This window comes from Rhinoraja longicauda, chromosome 18 (assembly GCF_053455715.1).
Source record: "Rhinoraja longicauda isolate Sanriku21f chromosome 18, sRhiLon1.1, whole genome shotgun sequence".
Lineage (NCBI taxonomy): Eukaryota > Metazoa > Chordata > Chondrichthyes > Rajiformes > Arhynchobatidae > Rhinoraja > Rhinoraja longicauda.
In genome coordinates, this window is record NC_135970.1 from 6,418,901 (window position 1) to 6,432,057 (window position 13,157).

Genomic DNA, 13,157 nt, shown 5'->3' on the forward strand with positions numbered 1-13,157 from the left:
CCACACAACCCCAGTGGAACTGTACCTCTAAACCTCCCGATCCCACTGCACGGAGCAGGGTTACTCAACTTCTGGGGATTGGGGGTGGGGATGGGGTTGGGGGTGGGGGTGAGGGTGGGTTTGGGGGTGGGGGTGAGGGTGGGAGTGGGGGATGGGGTGGGGTTGGGGGTGAGGATGGGTTTGGGGGTGAGGGTGGGGGTGGGAGTGGGGGATGGGGTGGGGTTGAGGGTGGGGATGGGAGTGGGGGGTGGGAGTGGGGGATGGGAGTGGGGTTGGGGGATGGGGTGGGGTTGGGGGTGGGGATGGGGGTGGGAGTGGGGGGTGGGGGTGGGAGTGGGGGAGGGAGTGGGGGGTGGGGATGGGGGTGGGGGTGAGGGTGGGTTTGGGGGTGGGGGTGAGGGTGGGGATGGGAGTGGGGGATGGGGTGGGGTTGGGGGTGAGGATGGGTTTGGGGGTGGGGGTGAGGGTGGGGGTGGGAGTGGGGGATGGCGTGGGGTTGGGGGTGAGGGTGGGGATGGGAGTGGGGGATGGGAGTGGGGTTGGGGGATGGGGTGGGGGTGGGGATGGGGATGGGGGTGGGAGTGGGGGGTGGGAGTGGGGGGTGGGGATGGGGTTGGGGGTGAGGGTGGGTTTGGGGGTGGGGATGGGGTGAGTTTGGGGGTGGGGTGAGGGTGGGGATGGGGGTGGGAGTGGGGGGATGGGGGTGGGAGTGGGGGATGGGTTTGGGGATGGGTTTGGGGGTGGGAGTGGGGAGTGGGGGATGGGGTGGGGATGGGGTTGGGGGTGAGGGTTGGGGGTGAGGGTGGGTTTGGGGGTGAGGGTGGGGATGGGAGTGGGGGATGGGGTTGGGGGTGGGGATGGGGGTGGGGGTGGGAGTGGGGGATGGGGTTGGGGGTGAGGGTGGGTTTGGGGGTGAGGGTGGGGATGGGGGTGGAGGGTGGGGTTGGGAGTGGGGATGGGGGTGGGGATGGGGGTGGGGATGGGGGTGGGGGTGGGGGTGGGGATGGGGGTGGGGATGGGGGTGGGGGTGAGGGTGGGGGTGGGGATGGGGGTGGGGGTGAGGGTGGCGACAGACAGGGCCAAGCAATGCGTTGGAGAAATACAGCCACACTGCCGTCCAGAGCAGCCCCTACACAGGTGCGGGATCTCTGTGGGGCTCCAGCGAGTTACTCAACTTCTGCAAAGCTCAGTCAGTCCCTGACACTGGACGCACCTTTGCCTGGCCCTGGCCCTGACCGGCCTTCACCGTCCCTGACTGGTTATCTGTCGTCCCTCCCCGTGCCCGGGTACTTACGGAGAGCATGCCACTCGTCCTGTCGGATGCTCATGGTCAAATTGACCGGGAGGTTGTGTGGGACCGTTGAAGCGGAGTAGTGGTATTTCACAGGCAGACAGCGTTGCACGATCCCTGGAACACAAGGACACTGCCTCAGAGCCGGTGACAGCGGTCAGTAACTGGAACACTTCACCCCACCACCCACCCAACTCCATGATTGCCACCGACACCACCCTAAAGTGCTGCCTCTCCCTGTCCCTGTCCCTGCCAGACCAGGGGGCGATCAAACAGTACAACCCCCCTCCCCTCCCCTCCCCTCCTCTCCTCTCCCCGAAAACACGAAGGGCAACGATCTCCAACCAACTGTGCAGATAAATACCCCCCCTCCTCATTAAATAACAGCCGGATCGACAGCCAGCAGCGTTACTGTGCAGCGCCTGGACACTGGGTTACCTGCTGGAGGCCACAGAGATCCCGCACCAGTGTAGGGCTGCTCTGGACGACAGTGTGGCTGGACTTCTCCAACGCATTGCTTGGCCCTGTCTGTCCTCATCCCCACCCCCCAACCCCACCCTCACCCCCACTCCCACTCTCACCCCACTCCCCAACCCCTCTCCCAACCCCACCCTCACCCCCAACCCCCATCCCCACCCCATCCCATCTCCCACCCCCAACCCCACCCCCCACTCCAACCCCCATCCCCAACCCCCACCCCATCCCCACCCCATCCCCCACTCCCACCCTCATCCCACCCCCAACCCCCATCTCCACCCCCAATCCCCACCCCCAACCCATCCCCACCCCCAACCCCACCCTCCAGCCATGTGTGTCCCTCCTTCCCCCCTCTCCATTGCACCGGGCGCGGGGGCTTTGCACCGTCTCCACCTGGGCGACCCCAGCAGGTCAGTGCCAGTCGGCAGGTGGTCGGGGGGCTCTCTCCCAGCGTGGCCCCGGGCCGTGGGGAGGGGGAGCCAGCGAGCACGCCGGCTCTGCCACACTGTGGGCCGCTGCCAGTGCCACCCGCCCACGTCCACACACTCAATAGCACAGCAGCTGAGGCTGGGTGCCAGGAACTGTGCTGGTGCCCCCTCCCTCTGCACCTGCAAACAACCCCACTCTCCTGCTCACCTTCCCTTCCCTCCACCCACTGCAGCTCCAACAACCCCTTGCCCCACGCTGGTCTCCGTTCTCCAGAGGAGGCTGTGATGTGACCATGGAAGTTCTCGCAGACAGACAGGCGGGACAGTCCCACCTGGAGGCTCCATGCCCTGGGTTGATGTTGCCGAGATCCATGAACTCGGGACACAGTTTGAATCAAGTTGTATCAACGCCGGACGTGGACAAAATGCCCACAGAGCACGCTGTAGGGAATTGTCAGGGGGTGTTCTGTGACTGCTGGATCGCAGTGGACAGAATAGTTCAAGCGAGCATCTGGTGACACTGAGATCTCGGGGATGTTTGAACGTGAGGGGAGATGGTGACAGGATAATTTGTAAAACAAGTGGGATCTCAGGCTTTACCCCTTCTTCATTCTCAGTTGCAATGCTGGATCCCATTCCAGAGGAGCACGCGTTTTCCAGAGTGGGGCCAGGATGGGAGGTTACAGGGAGGAGGCAGACAGGGATCATTCCACCCTGAGACCATTCCAGCAGCAGAAGTGTCCACGGACTGACAGATTTATCAGCAGAGGGGGCTGCTGTGAGTGTGGGGAAGCGGGTGAAGAACTCCATGCGTGGGGGAAACAGATCCCACACAAAACTCAGAAGAGATTCAGGTAAATATTTGGTGTAGGTAATGTTGAGCTCTGTGGGCAAAGAGATGGGAGAAAGACTAACGAGATTTATCGTTATTTATATCGAAACGTATAAGATTATTAAGGGGTTGGACACGTTAGAGGCAGGAAGCATGTTCCCAATGTTGGGGGAGTCCAGAACAAGGGGCCACAGTTTAAGAATAAGGGGTAGGCCATTTAGAACTGAGATGAGGAAAAACCTTTTCAGTCAGAGAGTTGTGAATCTGTGGAATTCTCTACCTTAGAAGGCAATGGAGGCCAATTCTCTGAATTCATTCAAGAGAGAGTTAGATAGAGCTCTTAAGGATAGCGGAGTCAGGGGGTATGGGGGAGAAGGCAGGAACGGGGTACTGATTGAGAATGATCAGCCATGATCACATTGAATGGCGGTGCTGGCTCGAAGAGCCGAATGGCCTCCTCCTGCACCTATTGTCTATTGTCTATCTTACAAACTGCCTTGAACTCAGTGGAGTGAATGCTTGCACCAGTCCTGGCTTCCACGATGTTTCTGGGACACAGAATCACCACACAAACTGCAATGCTCAGCACAGTTGATCAATCCACAATCTACATTTTACAATCTGCAATGCACTATCACAGCTCATCACAGCACCTAAACAATCTCACTACAAACCTTTCCCTCTCTGCCCCCTTCGATGCCCTGTCTCCCACCTCTCGGCATCTATCTGCACACTTGCCCCTTGTGTTCCCATTCATTAGCAAGGCCAGCGGGACTCGAGATGTATAAAACAGAACCAGTGAAGCAGGCTGGGGGACACTAACTGTGTCAGATGGAAATAAAATCAAATGCTGGCTGCATCTACTCATAACATAAGTGATAGGAGTAGAATTAGGCCATTTGGCCCATCAAGTCTACTCCCCCATTCAATCATGGCTGATCTATCTCCCCCCCCCCCTCAACCCCATTCTCCTGCCTTCTCCCCATAACCCTTGACACACATAGTAATCAAGAATCTATGCCTGCCTTTAAAATATTTATTGACTTGGCCTCCACAGCCTTCTGTGGCAATGAATTCCACAGATTCACAACTCTCTGACTAAGGAAATTTCTCTTCATCCCCTTCCTAAATTAATGTCCATTTATTCTGAGGCTGTGACCTCTGGTGCTACACTCCCCCACCAGTGGAAACATCCTCCCCACATCCACTCTATCTAGGCCCTCATGTCAGCCCTCCGACCCCAAACCTCTCCCACCTCTCCTTATCCCTGACCATTGACACTACACAGGTCCATCCTCGCCCACTCACAGTGTTATCTCCCTGCTGTGTCCTCATCCTCAAACACTCCACTCTCTCCATCCCCAATTCCCCATCTCATGCTTTTACCGCTACTAGTATCCCAGTGAATGCATCCTGCACTCTCTTCTCTCTGGACCCCCAAACCTTCAGCCCACACACACTCCCATCTCGGCACCCATCCATACCCTCCCTCCCATCTGCACAACCCTGGGTTCTCTCAACTCACTGTTAACTTTATACATTCTCACAGTGTTCTCCACTGTGTGCAGCCAACCACTCACCCCGTTCTGTTACAATATCAACTCACCTGTGCTCTCTATCTCAATATCTCCATCCACCACCCTCCACCCACTCTGTACTCCCTGTAAACCACTGTTTTACACTGTGCTATCTACCTGTATATTCCCATCCACTCACTGTTCCCCCTCCTTCTCCACCGGGTCACCCCACCCGTCCCCTTCTGTCACTACACTCTTGTCCTGCCCTCCCCCCGCTCAATCTCATTTCAATCATTCTGCCCCCCCCACCCTTTCACCCTGCCATCTTTCCCCACCCACTCTCTCTTCCCACCGCCCATGACAGGTCTCTCTCCTCTGTAATGTGGAGACTGTGGTGCTTGTGAAGTGATATTGAGTGGGAGTAAACATGAGCATGAAAGTTTCGTGCCACATGCAAAAAGAAAAGCCAATAAACTTTTTCCACTAAATCTCTAGTCTGTGTTATTCCAATGTGAGATGTAATCCACAATGTGAGATGTGGAATAGTCTCGACCGAGTGCCATATGGGACGTTGGGGCGAGGGCAGTCCCAGAGACTTGGCCTTCATCCACGGTGGTACACCCACGTGGCTGGGCACCAGGTAGATCGCAGGCTCCACGACTTGCATGGGCAGAGAGGAGTGGGTGATTACTGGGCTGATCTGGAGGGCAGGGCAGGTGGTCCTGGAGCCCACCTCTCTCATCAGGTCTCTACTTTTGGATGTTGGTGAGAAGGATGGTTTCCCAGGAAAATGCAGACGAGTCAGGGATGTGACTACACGAGTGGCCACACAGCACACTGGAGAATAGGAGGAAGAGAGCACAATATTGAAAGGACGTTCAATAGTTAGGGGGGCAGATTTGTGTTCCTGTGGCTGTGGTTATAACTCCAGGGTGGGACAATGCCTCCCTGGTATCACTGTAGAATCCCGAAGAGTGAGGGCAAAGACTGCTCCACATTGGTACCAGAAACAGGAGGAGGTTTGAGGTCTTCAGATTACTTCTTTTGAGATGCTGCTTATTAAGATCTCGAAAGAAATTATCTCAGGACTAGTTTAGACAATAGACAATAGACAATAGGTGCAGAAGTAGGCCATTCGGCCCTTCGAGCCAGCACCGCCATTCAATGTGATCATGGCTGATCATTCTCAATCAGTACCCTGTTCCTGCTTTCTCCCCATACCCCCTGACTCCGCTATCCTTAAGAGTATCTAGATCTCTCTTGAATGTATTCAGAGAATTGGCCTCCACTGCCCTCTGAGGCAGAGAATTCCACAGATTCACAACTCTCTGACTAAAAAAGTTTTTCCTCATCTCTGTTCTAAATGGCCTACCCCTTATTCTTAAACTGTGGCCCCTGGTTCTGGACTCCCCCAACATTGGGAACATGTTTCCTGCCTCTAACGTGTCCAACCCCTTAATAATCTTATACGTTTCGATAAGATCCCCTCTCATCCTTCTAAATTCCAGTGTATACAAACCTAGTCGCTCCAGTCTTTCAACATATGACAGTCCCGCCATTCTGGGAATTAACCTAGTAAACCTACGCTGCACCCCCTCAATAGCAAGAGATATAGTTTGGAGATACAGTGCGGAAACAGGCCCTTTGGCCCCCGGTCTCCACACTGACCAGTGGTCCCCGCACATGGACACCATCCTGCACACACGAGGGTCAATTTACATTTTTATACCAAGCCAATTAGCCTACAGACCTGTACGTCTTTGGAGTGTGGGAGGAAACCGCAGGTCTCAGAGAAATCCCACGCAAGGCACGGAGAGAACTTACAAACTCCGTACAGACAAGCACCTGTAGTCAGGATAGAGCCCGGGTCCCTAGCGCTGTAAGGCTGTAAGGCAGTAGCTCTACTGCCACGCCACCGTGCTGCCCAAATTACTCACAGTTTCACGTGCCAACACATACAGAAATAGGAAGACGGACAAATGAAGCAGTGGCTGCAGAGATGGTGCAGGAGGCAGGACTTTACACGTGAGGTACAGGGACTGTTTCTGGGGTGGTGGGGTCTGCACTATCTTAGCAGGACAGGGGCCTGGAATATGCTAGTGTGTTGGTAAAAACAAACTACTGGAGGAACTCAGCAGGTCAGGCAGCATCTGTGAAGGGAAATGGACAGACAATGTTTTGGGTCTGGACCCTTCCTCAGACTAACGGGGAGATAGGTGGTAAAAAGAGGTGAGGTGAAGGGGTGGGGCAAGTGATAGGTGGATACAGGTGAAGAGGGGCAGATTGACAGTCGAGTCAGATGAGAAGGACACACAAGGAACTGCAGATGCTGGAATGAGTAAAAGATGAAGTGCTGGAGTAACTCAGTGGGTCAGGCAGCATCTTTGGAGGACAAGGATAGGTGACAATTCAGGTTTGGACCCTTCTTCAACCCTGATGATGGTAAGGGGTGAAAGCTGGAAAAGAGATGGGGAGGAACAAAGCTCGGCAAGTGATGGGTGGAGACGTAAGGGGGGGGGGGAGGGAACCTTGATTGACAGCTGGGAGCACTAAATGCAGTAGATGAAGTTACAGGAGGTGCACGTGAGCCTCTGACTCACCTGGAAGGGCTGCGAGAATCCCTGTGTGGAGTTGAGGGTAGAAGTGTCGGCACGTGGTACATCTCCTGTAATTGCAGGGGAATGTACCCAGAGAGGGAGCAGTTTGGGTGGGAAGGGATAAGTCAACCAAGGAGTTTAGTTTAGTTTAGAGATACAGCGTGGAAACAGGCCCTTCGGCCCACCGGATCCACGCTAGGATAGTGTTAATGTGCAGGGATCGCTGGTCAGCATGGACCCAGTGGGCCGAAGGGCCTGTTTCCACAATATGATCAAGGCCAATCTACCAAGGCCTCTACTCCTCCTCTTTCCTATTTCTCCATGGCATTCAATTTCCTGAACTTTCCCAAATTGTAGCCATCTCCTCCTTACATATATATCCCCAGTGACCCTGCACAGCCCCCCGGACAGAGAATCCCAGAGAAGTAGTTCCTACACACCTTGAGTTTTAATGACCACCCCTATATCTTATAATTATATTCCCTCATTTGGAATTCTTCCACTCGTGGGAACATCCCAACATCTACCCTCACATGTTCCCTCAGCAGTTTTTATGTTTCAATAAGATTGTCCCATGTCCTTCGACAGGAACTCATCCCAGGAATTAGTCCAACCTTTTAGATTGTCTCCAAAGCCAACACCTTACATAAGAGGTGATGGGTTGGAGTTGGAGCCAATCTAAAGGGTTAGGCTAATTCCTGGGATCACCTCACTAACACACAGTGCAAGTATAACAATTGACAAAGAAAGAGAAAGTGAAAATAGAGTCAGTAAATCTGCAAGAAACATAAAATTGTTGCCCTAAATATATTTAAAAAAGGAAAAGCAAACATGGGTCCCTTACAGAAAGAGGGGATAATTTTATAATAAACAATAGAAAATAATTGAAAAAATAAACAAAGAGTCCCAGGACATAGACAATAGACAATAGGTGCAGGAGGAGGCTATTCGGCCCTTCGAGCCAGCACCGCCATTCAATGTGATCATGGCTGATCATTCTCAATCAGTACCCCGTTCCTGCCTTCTCCCCATACCCCCTGACTCCACGATCCTTAAGAGCTCTATCTAGCTCTCTCTTGAATGCATTCAGAGAATTGGCCTCCACTGCCTTCTGAGGCAGAGAATTCCACAGATTTACAACTCTCTGACTGAAAAAGGTTTTCCTCCTCTCAGTTCTAAATGGCCTACCCCTTATTCTTAAACTGTGGCCCCTGGTTCTGGACTCCCCCAACATTGGGAACATGTTTCCTGCCTCTAATGTGTCCAACCCCTTAATAATCTTATACGTTTCGATAAGATCTCCTCTCATCCTTCTAAATTCCAGTGTATACAAGCCAAGTCGATTCAGTCTTTCAATTTACGACAGTCCCGCCATTCCGGGAATTAACCTAGTAAATCTTCGCTGCACGCCCTCAATAGCAAGAATATCCTTCCTCAAATTTGGAGACCAAAACTGCACACAGTACTCCAGGTGCGGTCTCACTAGGGCCCTGTACAACTGCAGAAGGACCTCTTTGCTCCTATACTCAACTCCTCTTGTTATGAAGGCCAACATTCCATTGGCTTTCTTCACTGCCTGCTGTACCTGCATGCTTCCTTTCAGTGACTGATGCACTAGGATACCCAGATCTCGTTGTACATCCCCTTTTCCTAACTTTCCCTAATATTATGCTAAATTGAGCCAAGGCCAACTTTGAGGATTTGAGATAGCAACTCGCTCAAGTAGATTAGGGCAGGTTATTTGATAGAAAAGGAATGTCAGGAAAGTGGAATGTTTTTAAAAGTGTGCTGACAAGAGCTCAGGACATACACATCCCTGTTAGAGTGAAGGGCAAGGCAGGCAAAACGTAAGGAAGTCGGGACGATGAAGGGAATTGAGGCTTTGGTCAAGAACAAGGAAGAGGCTTGGGACAGGTTTAGGCAGCTGGGATCAAGTGCATCCCGAGAGGAGTTTCAGGAACTGAGGAGTAAACTACCAAAGGAAATCAGAAAAGCAAAAAGGGGACAGGACATAGCTCTGGCAGATAGCATTAAGGAAAATCCCAAGAGATTTTATAAGCACATAAAGGGAAAAAGGGTAACCAGAAAGAGAGTTGGACCCCTCAGAAATTAAAACGGTCAACTCTGTGTGGAGCCACAGGAGATGGGCAAGGTCCTCAATGAGTATTTCTCCTCTGTTGTTACCGTGGAGAAAGACAGGAGGACGAAGGAACTTGGGGCAGTCACTTGGACTGTCTTGAGAGCAGCCAGTATTACGGTCGCAGATATGCTGATGGTCCTGATGCATGTGAAGAAAGACAAATCTCCTGGGCTGGATCAGATATAGAAACATAGAAACATAGAAAATAGGAGCAGGAGGCCCTTTGAGCCAGCACCGCCATTCATTGTGATCATGGCTGATCATCCACAATCAGTAACCTATGCCTGCCTTCTCCCCATATCCCTTGATTTCGCAAGCCCCTAGAGCTCTATCTATCTCTCTTTTAAATCCATCCAGTGAATCGGCCTCCACTGCCTTCTGTGGCAGAGAATTCCACAAATTCACAACTCTCTGAAAAAGTTTTTTCTCACCTCAGTTTTAAATGGTCTCCCCTTTATTCTTAGACTGTGCCCTCTGGTTCTGGACTTCCCCCAACATTGGGAACATTTTTCCTGCATCGAGCTTGTCCAGTCTTTTTATAATTTTATATGTTTCTATAAGATTCCCTCTCATCCTAAATTCCAGTTAATACAAGCCCAGTCTTTCCAATCTTTCCTCATATGACAGTCCCGCTAGCCCAGGGATTAACCTTGTGAACCTACGCTGCACTACCTCAATAGCAAGGATGTCCTTCCTCAAATTAGGAGACCAAAACTGCACACAATATTCCAGATGTGGTCTCACCAGGGCCCTGTACAACTGCAGAAGGACCTCTTTACTCCTATACTCAAATCCTCTCGTTATGAAGGCTAACATGCCATTAGCTTTCTTCACAGCCCGCTGTACCTGCATGTTTACTTTCAGTGAATGGTGTACAAGGACATCCAGGTCTCATTGCACTTCCCTTTTACCTAATCTGACACCATTGAGATAATAATCTGCCTCCTTGTTTTTGCTGCCAAAGTGGATAACCTCACATTTATCTACATTATATTGCATCTGCCCACTCACTCAACCTGTCCAAGTCACCCTGCAACCTCCTAACATCCTCTTCACAGTTCTCACTGCCACTCAGCTTTGTGTCATCTGCAAACTTGCTAGTGTTACTTTTAATTCCATCATCCCAATCATTAATATATATTGTAAATAGTTGCGACCCCAGCACCGAGCCTTGCGGCTCTCCACTGCCTGCCATTCTGAAAAGGACCCGTTTATTCCTATTCTTTGCTTCCTGTCTGCCAACCAATTCTCTATCCATGTCAATACCCTACCCCCAATACCATGTGCTCTAATTTTGCTCACCAACCTCCCGTGTGGTACCTTATCAAAGGCTTTCTGAAAGTCTAGATACATTACATCCACTGGCTCTCCTTCATCCATTTTACTTGTCACATCCTCAAGAAATTCCAGGAGATTAGTCAAGCAGGATTTCCCCTTCATAAATCCATGCTGGCTTGGACCAATCCTTTTACTGCTATCCAAATGCACCATTATTACTTCTTTAATAATTGACTTCAGCATCTTCCCTGCCACCGATGTCAGGCTAACTGGTCTATAATTCCCCATTTTCTCTCTCGCTCCTTTCTTGAAAAGTGGGATAACATTAGCTACCCTCCAATCCACAGGAACTGATTCTGAATTTATAGAACATTGGAAAATGATCACCAATGCATTGACAATTTCTCGAGCCTCCTCCTTGAGTACACTGGGATGCAGACCATCAGGCCCTGGGGATTTATCAGCCTTCAGTCCCAATACTATTTCTCGCCTAATGCTAATGCACATTTCTTTCAGTTCCTCTGTCGCCCTAGATCGTCCGTCTTATATCCGAGGACACTGTGGGAAGCTGGAGAAGGTGTTGCAGGAGCCCTGGCTGAGATTTATGAGACGTCATTAAATACAGTGGAGGTGCCGGAGGACTGGAGGGAGGCAAATGTTGTGCCTCTATTCAAGAAGGGCTGCAGGGAAAAGGCTGGGAACTACATGCCAGTGAACTTAACATCTGTGGTCAGAAAATTACTAGAGAGTATTCTGAGGGATAGGATATACAGTACATGCACTTAGATGGACATGGGCTGATTAGGGATGGTCAGCATGGTTTTGTACGTGAGCAGTTGTGTCTCATGAATCTGATTGAGTGTTTTGAAGATGTGACCTAAAAGGACAATGAAGGTGGAGCTGTAGACATGGATTTCATGGCGGCAATAAAGATTCCGCATGTTAGGTTGCTCTGGAATGTTAGATCTCATGGAATTCAAGATAGCTGAATGGATAGAAAATTAGCTTCATGGAAGGAAGTAGAGGGTGGAAGGTTGCTTTTCGGACTGTAGGGCTGTGACTAGTGTTGTGCCTCAGGGTTCAGTGCTGGGCCAATTGCTGTTTATCTATAACAATGATTTGGATGAGAATGTACATGGCATGGTTAGCAAGTTTGCAGATGACACAAAAGTGGGTGGTATTGTAGATAGGGAAGATGGTTGTCAAAAATTGCAGCAGGATCTTGGTCGGTTGGGCAGGTGGGCTTAAGAATGGTTGATGGAATTTAATACAGAGAAATGTGAGGTGACCCTAACCCTAACCCAATGTTGGGGGAGTCCAGAACCAGGGGCCACAGTCTTAGAATAAAGGGGAGGCCATTTAAAACTGAGGTAAGAAGGAACCTTTTCACCCAGAGAATTGTAAATTTATGGAATTCTCTGCCACAGAGGGCAGTGGAAGCCAAATCACTGGATGGATTTAAGAGAGAGTTAGATAGAGCTCCGGGGGTAGTGGAATCAAGGGATATGGGGAGAAGGCAGGCACGGGTTATTGATTGTGGACGATCAGCCATGATCACAATGAATGGCGGTGCTGGCTCGAAGGGTGAATGGCCTCCTCCTGCTCCTATTTTCTATGTTTCTATGTGTTGCATTTTGGACGCACTAACATAAGCAGAACCTACACAGTGAACAGTAGGACTCTGGAGAATGTCGTAGAGCAGAGGGGTCTGGGAGGAGTGTCGTAGAGCAGAGGGGTCTGGGAGTACTGGTACATAGTTCATTGAAAGTGGCATCACAGTTAGAAAGGGTGGTAAAAAAGGCTTGGACTAGTGTAGATGGGACGTGTGGCCGGTGTGGGCAAGTTGGGCCGAAGGGCTATCTCCAGGCTGGAAGACTATTATTTTAAACATACCAAAAGATTTAATAACCTAAAAGCTAAAAATGATTCAGTACACTCGAGGTTTGAAGGAGGTGCCTGGGGGAGATGCTCAGTTCACTGGGTATCATCTTCCAACTCTCTGTAGATTCCGCAGATTGTTGGGGGGCAGCAATTGTGACTCCACTATACAGAAAAGGATAAGGCAGCGGGTGTTGAATGGATTTTAGTAAAGGCATTTGATAACATCCTTCATGGCAGGCTGGCCCAGAAGATTAAGATGCATCAGACCCACAGTGACTTGGTCGTTTGGATTCAGAACTGACTTACTCAGAAAACACTAAAGGGTTGTAGTGGAAGAATGTTGTTCATTAAATACAGGGGAGGTGCCGGAGGACTGGAGGCCTGTGTCCAGTGGCGTTCCACAGGGATCTGTGCTGGGATCTCTGCTGCTTGTGATATATATATAAACGACCTGGACATAAATGTTGATGGGTTGGTGAGTAAGTTTTGAAAAGTTGTAGACAGTGAAGAAGGCTGTCAAAGTATGCAGCAGGATATAGATCAACTACAGATATGGGCGGGGAAATGGCAGATGGAGTTTAATCTGAGCAAGTGTGAGGTGTGACAGTTTGAGGTTGAACATATGGGGAAAGTAACAATTAATGGCAAGTTCTTTAACAGCATTGATGTACAGAGGGATCTTTGGGGTCCAAGTTCATAGCTCTTGAAAGTGCAAT

General features: G+C 50.7%; 2 protein-coding genes across 2 annotated transcripts in view; both read right to left on the bottom strand.

Moving 5' to 3' along the window:
- The window catches only part of LOC144602214 (oxysterols receptor LXR-alpha-like), a 442,571-nt gene that overhangs the window by 45,491 nt on the left and 383,923 nt on the right, over positions 1–13,157 (bottom strand). The gene's annotated exons all lie outside the window — the stretch shown is intronic.
- tmem276b (transmembrane protein 276b) overlaps positions 1–13,157 on the bottom strand; it is a 40,683-nt gene that overhangs the window by 22,118 nt on the left and 5,408 nt on the right. The window contains exon 2 of the mRNA XM_078415017.1: positions 1,295–1,408. Coding sequence (XP_078271143.1) covers positions 1,295–1,408 — 114 coding nt within the window. The remainder of the gene's footprint in view (positions 1–1,294; positions 1,409–13,157) is intronic.